Genomic DNA, 18,979 nt, shown 5'->3' on the forward strand with positions numbered 1-18,979 from the left:
GCGTTGGTCGGGGTTGCGAAGAGATCTACGACCGGGCTTCCGAAGCGTGAAGAGAGTTCTTGAAACAGGTGAGGGTGGAGCTGCCACTCCGCTTGATCTATTGTTTCGCGGCTGAGCCAGTCCGCCCTCACATTCGCTGCCCCGGAAATGTGATCTGCTCTGATCGAGAGCAGGTGTCTCTCTGCCCAGCTGAACAGCTCCACGGACTCCTTCATCAGGGTACGGGACTTCGTGCCCCCCTCCCTGTTGACGTGTGCCTTGGCCGAGATGTTGTCGGTCAGGATTAGGACGTGATGCCCCTGCACCGTCGTCTGGAAGCTGCGGAGTGCCAGTCTGATCGCTCGAAGTTCTAGGAGGTTGATGCTGCGTTGACGTTCTTCTTGCGACCACCGACCTTGTGTGACTAGGTTGTGGAGATGGGCTCCCCACCCCTGAAGGCTGGCGTCGGTGGTTAGTATCAGCCGGTCTGGCTCTAGGAAGCTGGAGCCCTTGAGGAGCGACGGTGACGTCCACCACCCGAGGGACCTGCGGACCTGTAGAGTGAGGCGAACCTCCCTCTTGGAGTTGGCCCTTCCCGTTCGCTGGAACGGAAGGAGGAACCACTGCAGGGGCCTCGAGTGTCTGCGTGCCCACGGTACGATGCCGAAGCAGGATACCATCTTCCCGAGGAGGGTTGAGAGGTGGCTCAGAGCAACTTTCCTCCTCGTCAGGCACTGCCGTGTTAGGGTTCGGATGCTTTGGACTCTGTCCGGTGATAAAAATACCTGCCCGCTGGCCGAATCTATCTGTGCCCCCAGGTGGAGAAGTCTGGTGGTGGGCATGAGCTGACTCTTTGCAAAGTTTATGGTGAAGCCGTGATCCTGGAATACCTTGATCACCATCTCCATGTCCTTGTAAGCTTGGTCGGGCGTGGACGACAGGACCAGAATGTCGTCCAGATAGCATAGCACCCGGATCGGGACGGCCCGGAGCTTGGCCGCCACCACCGCTACCAGCTTGGTAAAGGTGCGCGGGGCCGAGGAAAGTCCGAATGGCATCGCCCGATATTGATAGTGACGGCCCGCGTACGCGAACCTCAAGTACTGCCGGTGAAGCGGGTGAATCGGCACGTGCAGATAAGCCTCCCGGAGGTCGACTGATTGAAGGAGGTCGCCCTGTCTCACTCCCGCAAGGATGGTCTTGAGGGAGTGCATCTTGAACCTGTGGTATTGTACCGACAGGTTCAGGCGCTTTAAATTCAGTATGCCCCTCCAGCCTCCGGAATTCTTGGGGACCAAGAAGAGGGTCGAGTAGAATCCTGAGCCCCGCTGGCTGTGCGGAACGGGCTCTATGGCCTCGACCTCCAGGAGGTGGGCGATCTCCTGCGACATCAGGTCCTGAAGCTCCGAGGATCGAGGGGTTGGACAACTGACAAACCGGTGGGGCGGCTGGCCGGAGAATTCGATGGACAGACCTAAAGAGGTCGTACGCCTTACCCAGGAGTCCGAGGTCGATCTGGCCCATTGTTGATGGAAGTGGATGAGCCGTCCCCCTATGGGCCCCGAGGGCCTGAAGTCATTTTCCCCTTCTGGCGGGCTTAGGGCCGGCCCCGCGGAAGTTGCGTTTGGGCTGTTGGTGTCTTCCTCGGTCTCGGAACTGTTGTCTGTCGTTGAATCTGTCTCCCCCTTGGTAATGGGAGCGGTGCGAGGAGGACCCCCTGGGTCCGGCGCCTGCACGAAAGGGCTGATGGAGCGGGTAAGGCGTGTACCTGCGTTCCTGGCGCCTGTAGGTTGAAGGGAGGATCTTCCTCTTGTCCTTCCCTTCAATGAGTAGGGGTTCCAGCGAGGCACCAAACAGATCTGGTGCTTTATATGAGGAAGCCGCCAACTTCCATTTGGCCTTGAAGTCGGCTTTCCAAGGTCGAAGCCAGAATAGCCTCCTCGCTGTAAGGGTCGAAGCCAGCGCCCTTGAGGCGAACTTGGCTGAATTCAGGGAGCTGTCGGCGGTGTATTCGGTAGCAGCTATTATCTTGTTTAGATCCTGATGCAGTCTAGTGTCCTCAGGTGGGAGCCTGTCTTGCAGGTGCCGAAGCCAGATAAGCGAGGCTCTGTTGAAGAAGGACGAGGCTGTCGCGGATCTGATTGCCCAGCCCACGGCCTGGTGCGCTTTGCGGAAGGCCCATTCCATCCTCTTTTCCTCCGCCTTGAGCGAGTCTAGAGGGTCGGTAGAGATCAGGGAGCTGGCAGCTAGGGTAGCCACTGGTTGGTCTACTGAGGGGAGCACCAGCAGGTCTTCTAACTCTGGGGCTGAGCAGTAGAGTTTTTTATCGAGGTTGCTGGGTGTTGCCATGGAGGCCGGCTGCACCCAGGGGTTCTGAATCACCTCTGTAAATAGCTGCGGGCAAGGGATGTAGTCCTTCTGCGGCTTTGAGGACTTGAAGAGGGCGTCGTGAGGGCCCGCCGTTGAGGTGGAGGGCACTGCGATATCTCCTGGCACTCCAAGGTTGGTTGTAAGTCGTGCCTTGTGGAGGAGCGACTTGAAAAGGGCTGGGCGGAAAAGACCTGTAAAGGCCGGGGTGTCCGGCGCTAGTCCTTCGTCCTCCGATAGCTCCATCTCCTCTGGGCCCTCCTCTGCTTGGTCTGATTCGTCTGAAGAAGAGTCCCGACTTCGCTCTGGGAGGGGCTGGGGCTGAGGATGGACCGGCCGCGCCTGACTGGGTGCGGTTTGTATGGGCACCTGGGCCGCCTGCTGCATTGTTGCGGTGAAGAAGGATGATAGGGCCGCCGAGAACATGGCCTGGAAGTCCACTGGGGGTGGCAGGCCCAGTCCGCCCTGACCCTGTGGGTCTACCCTTGAGGGTGTGGAACTTGCCTCCCTGGCCCGGCGGTGCTGACTTGGCGCGGGGGAGGCTGGAATCTCCCATCCGGCCCTTGACGCTGTCTCGTTGCGAGGCGTTGTGCGAGCGGGCCCAAACCCCTCCGGGGTACTGGGGGTGAGTGTGATGTCGGCCACAGATGTTAGTCCCCGTTCCGCCTCTCTTGGGGAGAGGGGAGTAGGCTCCCCAGGTGCAGGGTCCCTGGACGTGGTTCCTGCAACCGCCTTGTGCGCCCTCTCCCACTGCCGCTCTAGGGTGTTATGCCTCCTCGGGGCGTCCCTATCCTGGAAGGGTAGGGAGCCTTCTGAGGCCGCCTTGCTGGCCGAGCTGAGGTGCCTCTTTTTTGATTTCTTTTTCCCCCTTTTTTCGTTTGTGCGTGGGGGGCTTAGCTCCAGCTCCATGTCTGATGATGGGGGGGAATGAGACATGGCTGAGGCGGCTGGGAGATTGAATTAGGAGCCTTGTCCTGCAGCTCACGGGTGATCGCTGAGTGAGCGCCCCAGGACCTTACCAAACCTCTTCAGACGGTGGTGGTAGAGGTGGTTTGATGCCCCTCCAGCTGTGTGGGGAGGGGGGGGTGCAGGTCTGTAGCTGGCTCCCCGTGGGTTGGGGAGGCACGAGCTTGAGGATCTCGCCCAGATGGCGGCCCGAAGGTCCACCAATATGGCGCTGCCACGTGGTGCAAGGCAGACCTGGCAGCGGACTTACAATGGCGGCCCGAGGGTCCGGCCAGACGCCGCGCAATCCCTTAACGAGGGGCTTTCCGTAGTGCAGGGAGGGCTGCCTCCTTCTTCCGGCGCTTTCCCTGTCTCGCGCCCTCGCTCCGTTGCAGCCCAGCGACGCTCCGACTTCAGCGGCGGCTTCGGCTCTTCGCCGCGTGGGCGGCCCGCGCTTCCGGCTCCGCCGGCCAGCTGATGAGCGCGGCGCCCTCTATTTGAATTTCGGCGCGTGGGCGGCCGGCGCTTGGGGCTCCGCCGGCCAGCTGAAGAGCGCGCCGCCGCTAGCCTCCACGTGGGCGGCCGGCGCTTGGGGCTCCGCCGGCCAGCTGATGAGCGCGCCGCCGCTAGTCTCCACGTGGGCGGCCGGTGCTTGGGGCTCCGCCGGCCAGCTGAAGAGCGCGCCGCCGCTAGTCTCCACGTGGGCGGCCGGCGCTTGGGGCTCCGCCGGCCAGCGGATGATTCCGGCGTGGGGCGATGAGCCACAAGCTCCCTGTAGCTTAGGCTAGGAGGCTGGCGAGCGAGCGTGTGAGCGCTCTGCCCCACTCCCCCTCCTACGCTCCAATCGCCCCACACAGCAGTCAAAAGAAAAAAGAAAAAAACGCGAGGGGGAGCTACTCAAAAATAACACAACAACCTAACGCTCAAAGGAAAGGGGAAAGCCAAAAAGTTTATAGAATTAAAAGGAAAGAAAGCCCCCACAGACTCACCAATACCAGCAATCTGTGGAGCTCAAAAAATCACTACAGTGTTTGCCAGCAACTGAGTGAAGACTGGGGGATCATGGGACCAGAGGCGTGGCTTGGGAGCCGGAAAGGGGAACAAAAGCCTTTTGTTTTCACTCAGCTGTTGCCAAGCACTGAAGGATTAACCCATGCATGGATAGTGGGAGCAGCGCACAGGAAAATGTGAATTACCCTCAACATCTCAGCGTTCTCAAAACAAGCTAGGCAGACTCTTATTGGCTGAAGAGGGACTGGTCATGGGGGGAGGGCTGGGATGTGGGGGAAACTTTCTATTGTTTGAGCACGGGCAATTCAGTTCTAGTCTACTCTACTGCAACCAGCACCTTTCAGTAAAAGAACCCCTCACTTCAACCACTGGTGGGATTCAAATAATTTAGCAACTGGTTCTCTGCCCTAATGACCGGCTGGAAAGGCATGACTAGGTGGGCATGATCATTCACGTTGAGGGGCACTTCACCTTGCCCATCCACTTGTGTGGCCTCCCGGCCACCTGAGCTCTTCTGGTCTTTGTCTATTAATTTGCCTACTACTACATTGCCTGGTTGATTATCTAATGCGTGTCAGTGTTGCAACGCTGGCATAGACAGAGAGAGCAGAGGACAGTAAAAGATAAACTCTGAAACTTTTGCCTGCAAAATCCCTTTGAAGCCTGGTTGTCGTGGAGATAAGTGGAGGGGGCACATTCCTGAGAAATGACGGGGAAAAGAAGTCTGAAGAAGGACTTGGAAGACAGCCAATGAGAAGCAGAGACTTGGGGGTCGGAAAGGGAGGCAAAAGGTCAGTCTTGTCCGCGTGGAGTCATGATCCGGTGGCTGAGCTCAATTAAAGAAAGATTTCCTTAAAGACTGGCAGTTTGGAAATTCATTTAATGATTGAGATAGCACCGCAGTCTGACAGCCTGCCTGTCAATCTGGATCCGGAACTCCCATAGATTCTTAGCTCTATTATTCTCCACAACCTTCTGTGGAAACTCCTTGAGGGCTGGTGGGGAATCTAACAGATTAACAGAGTTGGAAGGGACTTTAAAGGTCATCTAGTCCAGGAGTGAGTTCTACTTACCTTTACTACCGGTTCGCAACAGTTAGGGTTAGGGTTAGTGATGTGCTACACGGGGTCCTGCCGTGAGATGTGGCACCAGCGCAAGGCACAGTGTGGCATCCTGCCGCGAGCAGCAACACCGGCGTGAAGCACCACATTGAATCCGGCTGCAAGCAGCTGCAGAAGAAGTCGTGCAACATACATACAGCCTTATATATTTCAATAGATTGCCTTTATATTAATCACCATATTCTATATAATACAACTAAGGCATTATTAATCATATTTGTCACATTTAGCATATTGTCACATATGCGTTTTGAATTATCATCTTTTATTTTTTGTTTAATCAGTAATTCTGTTGTTTATATGCCAATCTCCATAGTTTAAATACACAATAATAACATCTTTTATTAAATATTATTCATCATATTTGTTATGTTTAACAAACATATATTTCTAATAATAATACCCTCGTTTATATTAAACTAGGTGAATACCCGTGCTCCGCTATGAAACTATGTGATCGGGCTTGATAAATTGACACAGCTTGAAATTTTTGGTTTTTTGAATCAAGTTTTATTAGTTTTTTTCTCCCCTAATACACACCTACATATTTTATGAAACATAGTATTGATCATATCATATCATATCATGTCATATCATATCATATCATATACAACTTATCATATCCAAATATATTTTACTTAGTTACAATTTCTGCCAAAGTGTTTTTTCCATATTTTTAATCAAATCTTAACATTTCTATTCTTATTTCAATAAACAATATCTTCTTTTGCCCTCAAATTCTATTTTCTCCATTTTTAATCATATATATTCTCTTTTAATAAGTTTTTTCAGTTTTATTTTTATACACATAATATAAAATGTACTTTTCTTATACATAATTATATACTTTCTTTCAATTTCTTTTCAGATTTATTCTATCAATATTATCATCATAATTGTACATTAGGCCAGGCTGGCCTTGAGAGGCTATGGGGCAGGGTCCTGCTGCCGTTGAGAAGGTGGCGGAGGGTCTTCAAAGAGGAAGACCCCTGGCTGATCCCCCCTCCGCCCCCCCCACACATTTCAGCAGTCAAAGGCAAAAGAGAAGTGGAGAGGACACCAGCTCTGCAATTGTTTATTTCTCTAGCGAAGAAAGGCAGAATTTAAAAAATCACATCATTTCTGGATTTGGAGGAACGGTGAAGTTCCGATGCAGGAAGACCTCAACTTACAACCACAGCTGAACCAAATGAACCCATTTCTGTTGTTCAGCAGACGGTTAAGTGAGCTTGGCCCATTTTATAACCTTGCCTGCAACCGCTCTTAAGCGAATTGGTGCAGGGGTGAAGTTAGTAACACAGTTGTTCACTGAATCCCCCTGGATTTTGCCGACTGGATTCGCCAAAGGGGATCCTGTGAGCCCGGGACGTTGTAACCATCATAAAGATGAGTCAGTTGCCACACACCCGCATTTTGATTGCATGATCCTGGGGATGTTGCAATGGTCGTAAGGGTGAAAAATGATCAAAAGTCTGTTTTTTCAGGGCCGTTAGAACTCGGAACGGTCAGAGAAGTACTGGTTGTAAGTTGAGGGGGACCTCTGTCTGCATTCATGTCATCATCTAAGAATGATAACAGGAATTGACCCACTGAAATGAACTTTTCTAGAGAGATCAAGAGCATGTATTTGATTCCCTCTGCCAGTTGATTCTGCTCACTCAACATCTGGATGTGTGCGTCCCATAAGTTGGGCACCTCATACAGGTGGTTCATGTAGAATCTCCCCCCGTTCTCATAAACGGTTCTCTCCACCATTTCCATCAGCTCCGAGACCTGCGTCTCCCGCTCGGCTCCCTTGGACTTGTTGTTGAACCCGCAGAAGCGGTTCCCGCACCGCTGGATCAGTTCCCGCAGATTCCAGTTGTCGGACTGTTGGACGTACTCCTGCAGGGGCTCCCCGCCCAAATCCTCCACGCAGGTGAAGAGGAGGATCATGTGACTGGTGGACTCAGCCCCAAAAATTTGCTGGACACACTTTGCCGCAGCCACGTCTTCTGCGGTGAAGCGCCCCACCTGGGTTACAAAAATCAGGGCATGGGGGCCAGGCCGGGAGAGTTTGACACAATCCCTGATCTCATCGTGCACAATTTCATCATAATCTTCAGAATCAAACATGGCGGGCGTGTCGACCACGGAGATCTTCCTGCCCTTCCAGCTTCCCTGCCCCCTTTGGCACTTCAGGGTGATGGTTTTTGCCGCCAAGATGGACTCGAACTCCCTCCGGCCGAGGATGGTATTGCCCGTGGCACTCTTCCCGCCTCCGGATTTTCCAACCAGGATCAGCCGGAGTTCGTTGTCCACCCCTGTGGGTTTGGAAGACAATATTATAAAGAGGAATCAAAATATTTCTCACGAGCCCAGGAAGAAAGGGGGGGGCATAATCCATGTTGGGGCATCATTGAACCAGCTGATTTCGGAAAAGAGTCATCCGTGCCCTGAAGTGATTCAATGATGGTTTTTGTGTGTGTGTGTGTGAATCTCCCAGAGTTGCTAAAATGGGCTGCTCAGCCATGCAGATTCCCACAACGTGCGAACCCCACTTTAGCAGCTGAATACAGCCACTGTGTCCAGCCCCCCTCCCTCTCCATGAGCAAAGCTGGGTCTAAGCAAACTGAGATTGACCCAAAAGAGGCTCAGGGCTGCTGATATGTGGTGCGTGATGAGAATTCTGGGCCAGGTGTGATGACCCGGGACAAGACATGAAGACCACACAGCCAGCTAAGAGTTCAAACTCCCCTTTAATGCTCCAACTTTCCCCCAAACGCTCCCATATTTATGGCAAGTCCCGGAGCAGAGTGCTCTCTCTCTCTCTCTCTCTCTCTCTCTCACACACACACACACAGAGCAGCCTCTCTGAAGGCTCTGAATTGAGAATGCCACCGGACCCAGATCTACATTGTGAGATTCATGTCGTCCCTCGCTCCTACTTTGAGGCAATCCGTAAGTGAGTATACGTGTGCTTTCAAGACCCAATCGTCATTTCGGTTTGTGCCTTTTCATGTGGGACTCCCCCAATGCAGAGGAGGAGGCTCCATGTGTGGAGTGCATGTGTGTGTGTGTGTGTGTGTGTGTGTGTGTGTGTGTGTGTGTGTGTGCATGGGCTGCTCGGTCCTGCGCGTGCATTTTTGTGTAAATAAATATATTTTCCATTGATATTCGCCGCAGACAAGATAAAGGGGAATAGCATACGGAACATGCAGAATAAAGGTGGCGAGGGGGGAAGGAAGGAAACGCCTCCTCTATCCTTAAGGCAACCAATCACAGCACAGATTGACTCAGGCAGGAGCCAGGACTCTCCAAGTAGTCCACCACACCTGCGTTTTCCAGCCCAGGGTAAAGTTGACTCTTCCAGCCACTAAATTTAATGTCCGAACAATGTCCCAACAGGCCATCCCAGAATACAGAATAACAAGAGTTGGAAGGGACCTGGGAGGTCTTCTAATCCAGCCCCGTGCTCGAGAGCCTCTACTGCGCCCCCGTGTCTCATGGTGGTTAGAATGCAGTACTGCACCATAACGCCCGCAGTTCGATCCGGACCGGCTCAAGGTCGACTCAGCCTTCCGTCCTTCCGAGGTCAGTCAAAGGAGGACCCAGATCGTTGGGAGGTGGGGGGGGGGGAGAGAGGCAAGAGGCTGACTCTGTAAACCAGGAGTGTCAAATTCAATTTTTTTTTGAGGGCCACATCAGGGTTGTGTTTGACCTCGAGGGGCTGGGGGGAGGGGCAGTGGGGGCGTGGCCAGCTCCACATTCGTTTTTAGCTGCGGCGGCCTCCTGCAGCCCTCTGCCAGCGGAAACGGAGCTTGGGGAGGGGCACGAAGCGCTCCCAAGCACTGTTTTCTCTGGCAGAGGCACGGCGGGCTGGTCCTTCATTGTTTCCAGAGTAGCTCCGTGGGGAATAAGACTTAAAGAGACGTTGTGGGAAGGGAACAAGCATTGAATCCGTTGCCGACGTCCAGATTTTGCTGTGCTTTGTCTTGTGTGCCTTGCCGAGTTTGCCTGCCTGGCTGGACTTCCTGCCTCGGTTTTTGCCTTGCTAACTTGGCTTGCTGGACTACCGGCTGCCAGAGGCTGTCAGGGGGGTGGGGGGGTCCATGGGAGAGCTTTGCTCCAGGACTTGCAGGAAACGCGGGGACGCTTGGGGGACAAGTCGGAGTAATAAAGGGGAGTTGGAACTGCTCTCTGGCTGTATTGCTTCTGCGCCTCCTCCCGGCTCATCACAGTGTAATTTCAGGAGTCTCAGAAACTTTTTTCCGGGGGGGGGAGTGGGATATCCACTATCACACAAAACAGCTGCTAAGAGACCCTTCCTAAGTCAAGGAGATGACAAGAATTACCTTCCATCGTCAGCTCTTCGAAGTCTTCATCCGGACCTTTCCCTACAGACAAGGAAGAGCATCAATCACGGAATCTGGAACTGGATAGAAGCCGGGAGGGGTGGGGGGAGGGAGGGGATGTCAGGGTGTGTGTCTCATAGGATAGGATAGAATAGAAGAACAGAACAGAACAGAATGCAGAATAATAGAATAAAATAGAGAATAGATGTTTCATGACCCAACAAGGGAACATCGTCAGTGTTAAAAGGGAGTGGATTTCCAGAGGAGGAAGAGGAAGAGGAAGAGGAGGAGGAGGAGGAGAACTGTGGGATCCTTGGTGCTCTCTGAGCTGGATGGTTTTCTTGCAGGTTTCATGGCCAGCTAGGGAACGTCATCAGTGCTAGAAGAGAGTTGGGTTGTGGAGAAGAGGAGGAGGGGGAGGGCAACAGGGAGGTCTTTGGTGCGGAGTTTGGTTGTTTTCTTGCCAAAGTTTCATGACCCAACTAGGGAACGTCATCAGTGCTGTTCAGGGCAGCCCTTCAAATCCTGGAAGGGTGCTGTCCTGTCTGCTCCCTCACATTAGTCCTTAGTCCCTCCACCCTTAGTTCTCTAGACTGGGCCAGACCCAATTCCTGCAACCGTATGTATGTTCTTTGTATGTTTTAGCCTCCGGGCCCCCAATCCTCTTCACTGCTCTTCAGCCCCCCCCCACGCCCCCATAAGCCAGGCATGGTGCCCTCCTTGCTTACCTGGGGTTTCCTCCTCATCCTCAGCTCCCTGGAAGAGTGGAAAGAAAACACGGGTCAGAAATGACTCTCCCCTCCCCTGCCTTCCCCCCCTCCAGCACCTTGGCGTGTCCAGTGGGGCAGAGGGAGCCCCTCCCCTTTCTGCCCTGAGAGAGACAGCCCCTTCGACCCCCTGCCTCTGCTCTTTGTGCCCAGAAATGGCACGCTGGTTCCCCAACCCCATTCAACACACTGCCCTGAAGCTGCTCTGGAGAAATCTCCCGCCTCCTGCTAAGGGGCTGGGGGGGGGGGGGGGGCTGAGATGCTCTGAAGGGACCCACCACCAAGGAAGGAAAGGAGTGGCAGGGAGGGAAGGGGGAGGGGAAAAGGGGGAGGAGGGAAATGGGGCAGGGGGAGGCATCCTTTCTTTTGGGGGGCACTGCACAGTTTAGCTTCAGAGCCTTGCTTGCCCCTCATTATTAGAAAATCAGACAGGGCTGGTCTGGCGTATGATGGGGAGGGGGGGAAACGGGGGCTGGATGTTTGCCCAGCCCCCAAATTCTGCCACGCCCAGAGCAGAGGGCCTTTCCCAAAACACACACACACACACACTTCTCACACTTACCAGAACGAAGCTCCAAAGCTGTTGCAACGCCATTTCCAGCTGCTGCTGATGCCAATCCCGTCAGCCCGGACTGCGGGGATAGAAGAGAAAAGATGGGGGGAGAGAGACCCCCTTCTTGAGGTGAGGGAGGGACTGCCCAAGGCCCCATTTGGGGGGGAGGAGAAAACGGGAGCTTTCCCTGCATTTTCTAGCGACGCCCCCTGGGCCATCTTGCACCAAAAAGGTGCCAGGTTTCTCACTTTAATTGCGTCCCCCTGCCCCCTGGCTGACCCAGACCGAGGTGCTTAGATCTGGCCCGCAGGAACTCCAGACACACGCACGGCCCTCCTGAGCTCCGTTTTTGGCTGCGACAGCCCCCTGAGCTCCATTTTCCTGGCAGAGAGCTGCAGGAGGCTGTCGCAGCCGAAAGCGGAGCTCAGGAGGGCTGCCCATGGCCTTCCGAAGCTCTGTTTTTGCTGGCAGAGCACTGAAGGAGGCTGTCACAATGGATCCTCCCAGGGGCAAAATGCTCCTGGTTCGGACCAGATCGCCCGATCTGGTAGCGATAGAGGCCGGTGGTTCGGAGAACCGGTAGCAAAAATCCCTGCCTCCCCCATTGCCCAGCTGAGCCACGCGATCCTCAGAGGCTTTTTTCCTTTTAAATGCCTCTGACGATCCAAGCTGAGTCGCCTGATCGTCAGAGGCATTTAGAAGAAAAAAAGCCTCTGCCAATCAGGCAACTCAGCTGGGATTATCAGAGCCTTTTGAAAGCATTTTTTCGCTGAAGAGGTTGTAGAAAAAATGGTTTTAAAAGTAAAAACATAAATAAAAAATTGGCCACGCCCACCCAGTCACATTAACCCCCCACCAAGCCATGCCCACAGAACCGGTAGTAACAAATTTTAGATTTCACCACTGGATCCTCCCCCCCACTCCAGGCCACCGGCGCACCCCCACCCCCACCCCAAGTGATGTCTAGATGGCCATACCCCATGGCCATGCTTCCCTCCCCCCTCCCCCAAGACCAAACACAACCCTGATGTGGCCCTCAATGAAATCGAGTTTGACACCCCTGGCTTAGAAGGTCAATAGCGCATTGGGACACTCAGGGGGAAAAGGCCCAGGCTGGAAGGACGGAAAAAGTCCGGTTGTTCTAAAAAGCAAGTCGGAGTTGGTGAAAACCGACTAGTCTTCTGTGAGGTTTCCGTTACATTTTCGGTTAATGAGAGAGTTTTAACCGCCCAATCTTGCCCATTAGTCCAGAGGCTTCAAACTGGATTTCATTGAGGGCCACATCAGGGTTGTGTTTTACCTGGGAGGTGGGGAACATGGCCGAGATGGGCGTGGCAGGAGTGGGCATTGCCAGCTCGACATCACTCGAGGCTCCATTTTGCGTCCTCGAAGGCTTCCTGCAGCCCTTTGCCAGCGGAAATGGAGCTCGGGGAGGCTGTGTGTGGCACGCCCGGGTTAAGTTTTTGCTGGCAGGGGCTGCAGGAAGCCTTCGCGGCTGAAAACGGAGCCCGGGCAGACCATGTGCAGCCTCCCCGAGCTCCATTTTCGCTGGCAGAGGGCTGCAGGAGGCCATCACAGCGGAAACGGGGCCTGGGAGGGCCGTGCGCAGATACCCCGCAGGCCAGTCCTTCGCTCTTTGCAGAGCAGCTCCACGGGCCGGAGTTCGACAGCCCTGCCCTAGCTGCTTGTCTCAGCTTACCAGGCTCATGGAACGCAATCCAAGGGCCGCAGGAATTCTGGTGGAACACAGGTGTAGAATGCGCTAGGGCGAAATGCAAATGGTATGAAGAAACCAGGGCAAAAGGTAACTTTTAAAGGAAAGGGGGGGGGGAGGAGACAAAGCACGCGAAGAGGGGAAGCAGGCGTTTGGGGAAGATTGGGGGACTTGTCCTTCCAGACTTGTCTTAGCAGTAAATGGTGCGCTGCGTCACTCTCTTTGTGCAAGCTTCGGGCGGCGGGGTTTGTTTTGGTTCCCCACTGGATTGGCTATGCCTCTCCCTCCGCTTTCAAGCGACGCTCCAAACCGCTTCCCCCTCCCCACTCGGGCCGAAAAAGCTCCGGGAGTTTCTGCGCCGCCCTTTAAAAGGGGGAGGGCAGTTCCCCTCCGTCCTCCATGCCCCCTCCCCCCCCGAAAAACAGAACAGCCGAGCGGTGGGAACAGCTGACCGACGGAACAGAAAGCGAAAGTCCTGGGAGGAGGAAGGGCGGGGGTCGCAACTCCTGGCCGAGAAGGCGACGTAGGGGTGGGGGAGGAAGGCAAAGAGCGGGAGGGAAGGGGTCTCCGCGGACCACCATCCCCGAGAGGCACCCCGTCCGAGCCTCTTCTTCGAAATCTCGGGGAGGGGTCTGCGGGGAAGACTGCGCCCTTGTTTGCGCGTCTCTCGGGATGCTGTTCGCCTTGGGATCCCGGGAGATCCCGGGAGCGTCTTCTCCCCGGGCGGACCCCCTCCTCACCTCCCCCCACCATTCCCACCTGCCCTGCTGCGGGAAACCTGCGCGCGACCCCCGTCTGGCTCTGGATCTCCCCACGCGCCTCGCAGGATCGCCAGCTGCTGCGCCTCGGAGCGTCCCCGGTCGGGCAGGGGGCTTAGTTCCACTTCGCTCCTCCCCCCCGCTTGTGTATTGCTGTGTCTGGGGGTGTGGGGTGCGGGGTGTGGGGCGGGCTGCACTGGCGCAGCCACAGTTCATCCCGCCCAGTGGAGGGGAGGGGCTCAAAGGTCTCTGGGGGATGCCGCCCCTCCCCGTTTTCTCCTGGCTTGGACCGCTGGACACTTGGAGACCTGCCTAGTCCGTTCTTCCCGGCAACCGGGAGGGAGTCACACAACCCCGGAGCGTTTGATCACAACAGCCGGTTGTGCAGCAGGACTAATGCGTTGAGCTCTCCTTGCGAGATGGCGGCTGTCCTTCCGTCCAGTCCGTCTCTCTCTCTCTCTTTTTATCTCTCTTCTCATTCTTTCTCTTCCTCTTCCTCTCTTTCTCTTATTCTCCCTTTTTCTCTTTTTCTCTCTCTTTCTCTTAGTCTCTCTTTCACTTTCTCTTATTTTCTCTCCTTTCTCTTATTCTCTCTTCCTCTTGCTTATTCTCTTCCTCTTATACTCTCTTTCTCTCCCTCTCTCTCTCTCTCTCTCATTCTTTCTCCCTTCCTCTCTCTCTTATTCTCTTTCTCTTATTCTTTCTTTCTTTCTTTCCCTCTCATTCTCTCCCTCCCTCCCTCTCTTCTCATTCTCTCTCTCTCCCCCTTTCTTTTACTTTCTCTCCCTCCTTCTCTCTCTCTCTCATCATTCTCTCTACCTCTGTGTCTTTTTCTCTCTTATTCTTTCTCTGTCTCTTATTCTCTCTCTCTTCTCATTTTCTCTTTGTCTCTTTCTTTTTCTCTCTCTCAGACACACACACACACACACACCCCTTGGTTGTTCATTCCCAAGAGGATTTGAGGGGCTCCCAGTCTTCCCTCTGCACATTCCCTCCATTGGGCAGGAGAGCCTAATGAGAAACGTGGGCAACCCAGGCAGCTTCCAGACTCAACAGTGAGTCAAGGAGCTGAACCAAATGAGGAGATCAGGAAGAGTCAACACTTCCCTGGATGGCATGCATGCATACATACATACATACATACATACATACATACATACATACAATTAAATAAAATTAATTAAATGAATGAATAAATAATGGAAGGAAGGAAGGAAGGAAGGAAGGAAGGAAGGAGGTTTATTTGTGGTTTCTATGACTGCAACATTAGCAGAGACCGATCAGGCCAGGGGTTCGTATCTTTCCAGGTTGTGACAGAGCTGGATGAACTGTTGAACCGTCTCTTTCAAAGATCCCGGAGCCCCGGGAAATTCCTGGAGCATTCCCATCTTCCAGAAATAAGGGGGGGGGGGGAATACATCCAGAAACCTGCAGACCGGCCAGCCTGACATCAATACCTGGGGAAGGTCTTAGGAAAGGCAGAGAGGTAGTCCTCCATTTACATCCAAAACGGAGCCCAATATTTCTGTCGCTACGCGAGACATTTGTTTGGTGAATTTTGCCTCGTTTTTCTTGCCACGGTTCCTATGCGAATTACTCCAGTTGTTCAGTGAGTCCCATGGATTCGTTAAGTGAATCCGGCTTTCCCCAGTGACTGGACTCGCCAGGAGGTCACCAAAGGAGATCACCTGACCCAAGAGGAGGACACATGCTGTGACCGTCGTAAAGATGAATCAGTTGCCAAGCATCTGAATTTCAATTATGTGACCGTGGGGGGGGGGAATGTGGCAACGGTCGTAAGTATGAAAAACGTGATCATAAGCCACTTTTTTTCAGTATTGGGGTGACTGAATGGTCACTAAATGAAGTGCTGTCATCTGAAAACACCCAGAGCAGGGGCTGTCAAACTCAAGGGCCAAGGGCCAGATCCGGCCTGCAGGGTGCTTAGATCCAGCCCACCGATCCGCCCTGGAAACGGCAAAGGACTGGCCCGCGGTGCCTCTGCCAGCAAAATCAGGCGGCCCTCCCGAGCTCCATTTTCCTTGGCAGAGCTCTTCAGGAGGCCATCGCAATCGATCCCCCCGCCCCGCCCGGGCTGCCATAGGCACAGTGGTGAATTCTAAAAGTTGTTACTACCGGTTCTGTGGGTGTGGCTCGGTGGGGGTGGTGGTAATGTGACTGGGTGGGCGTGGTCAATTTTTTTTTACTTTTTTTTTTATTGCAAAAGTTTTACAATTACATTTTCACCCCTTTCCCCCCCCCAAACTTCCCAACCTCCCTAACCCTCCCTAACCCTCCCCTCCCCCCAGACTTCCCTATAATATACTCATAACTGGTAAAGAAAGAAAGAAAAAAAAAAACACAACCCCCCCCCTTAATATAACACATGTAAAAACTTGAACCGCTCCCTCCCCTTTATAATTTTTCTTTTTACCCTCATTACATTAAAATATTTCTAATACATTATTTTCAAATAAAAGCTATTTGATACTTTCTAGTTTGATATTTGTTCTGAACATATTCTATCCATCTTTTCCATTCCCATTCATAAGTCTCTTGTGAGCAATCTTTTAAATATGCTGAAATCTTCGCCATCTCTGCAAAACTGGCCATCTTCAAAGTCCATTCCTCGATAGTGGGCAAAGCTTCATTTTTCCAGTATTTACCTATCAGCAATCTTGCTGCTGTTATCATATACAATATCAATTTTGTTTCACCCAATGTAAAACCCTTAACTATACCCAATAAAAACAGTTGTGGAGAGAATTGAATTTTTTTCTTCAAAACATTCTGCATGACCCACCAAATTTTTATCCAAAATGCCTTAACTTTCCTACAGGTCCACCAAACATGATAATACGTAGCATCCAAACATTCACATCTCCAACATTTTGGCTGAACATTAGGATACATACATGACAACTTTTTGGGATCTAAATGCCATCTATAAAACATTTTGTAGAAATTTTCCCTCAGGTTCTGCGACTGTGTAAATTTAACATTCTGAACCCAAATTTTTTCCCATGTTTCCAACATCATTGGTTCTTCAAAATTTTGTGCCCACTTAATCATACAATCTTTAACTAATTCAGTTTCTGAGTCCCTTTCTAGCAAAACATTATAAAGCCTTTTGATATGCATTGGACCTTTCTCTCTTATATGTCTAACCAATTCTTCCTCATGCAACATAATACCAGTTTTTTGGTCCTCTTTCCATCTCAATTGTAATTGATTATATTGTAACCAAGTTAAATTAATCCCTTCGTCCAACAGTGTCTGCAATGTCTTCAGCTGCCATCTGCCCGCATCTGTAAAAAGAACCTCTTTGTATAACCCCCCCCCCGAGTGACATATTTGTATTCCACAAAGTATGACCAAGATCCAGCCATAGCGGTATTTTATAATCCCATTTGAATCGGTGCTTCTTCCAAACTCTCATCAAAGAGTCTCTAAGTATATGACTTTTAAATACTTTATCAACTTTGTCATCATAAAATAAGTAAGCATGCCATCCAAATTCTAGATCAAAACTTTCTGCATTCAATATTCCAGCCTTTTTACTTCCAAACCAATCACTTGCTAAAGTTAAAGCTGCTGCATCATAATATAGCTGTAGGTTTGGAAGTTTAAGACCTCCTCTTTCTGGAACATCTTGCATAATTTTCAATTTCACTCTCGGCTTTTTCTCGTTCCAGACAAACTTATTAACTCCAGTTTGCCAGACTTTCAAATGTTTATCACTTTTAAGCACCGGGATCATTTGAAACAAAAAAAGAAATCTTGGCAAAATGTTCATCTTAACTGCTGCTATTCTTCCAAGTAGAGACAGCTGCAGTTTTTTCCAAGTCTCCATATCTTTCTGCACCTCTCGCCACAACACCTCATAGTTATTTTGAAACAATTTCATATTTGATTCTGCAACCTGAACTCCTAGATATTTTACCTTAGGTACAGTCTCAAAACCTGCCCTCCTTTCAAGCTCATGTTTACGATCTTGTGTCATGTTTTTAGCTATCATTTTAGTCTTTTTTGGATTCAATCTAAAACCTGAAACTTTACCATAGTCTTGTATAATGTCCTTCATCAGGATTATTGATTCCATTGGTTGTGATAGGGTAACAACCAGATCATCTGCAAATGCCTTTATTCTGTAGTCCTCTTGCCTAATCATTATACCTTTCAAGATATTAGAATCCCGTATTGTATTTAGCAAGACTTCTAGTGTTAAAATAAATAAAAGTGGGGACAACGGACATCCCTGTCTTGTTCCTTTTTCAATTTTAAACTCTGTTGTAAAACTTCCATTAATAATGATCTGTGCCTTTTGCTCTTGGTAAATTGCTGAAATAGCCTGTATAAATTGATCCCCAAAATCCATCTTTTTTAAAGTCTTTAGTAGAAAATTCCAATCCACTCTATCAAAGGCCTTCTCTGCATCCAAAAAGACCAGCACTGCAGGAATCTGTTTATTCTTCTCAAGATATTCCAATAAATCTATTACTTGCCTTACATTATCCTTCATATGTCTGCCCTCGATAAATCCCGCTTGATCATCATGAATACCTTTTGGATTACTGGCATCAACCTGTTGGCTAGTACTTTCGCATAGATTTTGTAATCTGTATTCAAAAGAGATATTGTTCTGTAGTTCTCTGGTTTTTTAGGACCAACTTGTTCTTTTGGTATCAAAGATATGTAAGCTGTTGTCCATGATGGGGGTATTTTACCCCCTTGTTGAATATTGCAAAATAAATCTCTGAGTTGTTCCACCATTTCAGCTTGCAAAGTTTTGTAATACACTGCGGTCAAATCATCCGTACCAGGAGCTTTGGCTGTTTTTAGCTGTTTAATTGCTACTATTATTTCCTCCTCTGTTATAGGATAATTCATTCTTTCCTTTTGTTGATCAGTAATTTTTGTAACTCTTTTATCGTTTAAATATTTTTCTATAAGTCCATTCTGCACCTCCTCTTTGGCATATAGTTTAGTGTAATAATCCACAAAAGCTTCTTTGATTAATTTTTGTTGAAAAATTTCTTTCCCTCCAATATCAATACTATCAATAGTCCGTATACTTTGTTTTTTCCTCAATGTGTAAGCCAACCATCTGCCCGGTTTATTAGCGTTACAAAATGTATTGTGCTTCGCATATTGTAAATTTGTTGCAACTTGTTCCGCCATAAGCATTTGGAATTGGTCTTTCAAAAGTTTTATAGCACCGCATATTCTTTCATCTGTTGGATTTTTAATAAGTAACTGTTCTTTATTCTTTATTTCTATTTCCAATTCAGATCTTTTCTTTTGTCGAAACAGTCTATGTTTAGAGTTCATGTAGATAAGTACCCCTCTCATATAAGCTTTACTTGCGTCCCACACAATTTCTATTGGGGTACCTTTATTCAAATTTATTTCAAAAAATTCTTTCAAATG

The 18,979-nt window shown here is 50.8% G+C and overlaps 2 protein-coding genes across 5 annotated transcripts in view; one reads left to right on the forward strand and one right to left on the reverse strand.

Moving 5' to 3' along the window:
* Nucleotides 1–5,910: 5,910 nt before the first annotated feature.
* On the reverse strand, nucleotides 5,911–13,735 carry LOC148114424 (GTPase IMAP family member 3-like). 4 transcript variants are annotated; one of them, XM_087894328.1, is made up of 6 exons: nucleotides 13,551–13,716; nucleotides 12,777–12,813; nucleotides 11,087–11,156; nucleotides 10,486–10,513; nucleotides 9,758–9,799; nucleotides 5,911–7,726 (listed from the first exon to the last, which is right to left on the reverse strand). In XM_087894328.1, the coding sequence occupies exons 3-6, from the start codon at nucleotides 11,117–11,119 to the stop codon at nucleotides 6,888–6,890; spliced, it is 942 nt and encodes a 313-aa protein (XP_087750454.1). In that variant the 5' UTR covers nucleotides 11,120–11,156; nucleotides 12,777–12,813; nucleotides 13,551–13,716; the 3' UTR covers nucleotides 5,911–6,887. The 4 variants fall into 4 exon arrangements, with proteins under 4 accessions (XP_087750454.1, XP_087750453.1, XP_087750455.1 ...); XM_087894327.1 differs by having other exon boundaries at nucleotides 12,777–12,839; XM_087894329.1 differs by lacking the exon at nucleotides 12,777–12,813 and having other exon boundaries at nucleotides 13,551–13,735.
* LOC148114425 (uncharacterized) overlaps nucleotides 12,747–18,979 on the forward strand; it is a 39,237-nt gene continuing 33,004 nt past the window's right edge. The window contains exon 1 of the mRNA XM_087893700.1: nucleotides 12,747–12,881. The gene's annotated coding sequence lies outside the window, so the exon portion shown is untranslated. The remainder of the gene's footprint in view (nucleotides 12,882–18,979) is intronic.

This window comes from Pantherophis guttatus, chromosome 4 (genome assembly GCF_059756535.1).
Source record: "Pantherophis guttatus breed Tessera chromosome 4, ASM5975653v1, whole genome shotgun sequence".
Lineage (NCBI taxonomy): Eukaryota > Metazoa > Chordata > Lepidosauria > Squamata > Colubridae > Pantherophis > Pantherophis guttatus.

What these genes read in the sequence shown, in the direction of transcription:
- LOC148114424 (XM_087894329.1), bottom strand. Translation starts at nt 11,119, where the DNA reads ATGGCGTTGCAACAGCTTTGGAGCTTCGTTCTG. An exon ending in AGCTTTGGAGCTTCGTTCTG is followed by an intron (nt 10,514 to 11,086) that starts GTAAGTGTGAGA and finishes CCACTCTTCCAG; the next exon opens with GGAGCTGAGGATGAGGAGGA. An exon ending in CGAAGAGCTGACGATGGAAG is followed by an intron (nt 7,727 to 9,757) that starts GTAATTCTTGTC and finishes CCAAACCCACAG; the next exon opens with GGGTGGACAACGAACTCCGG.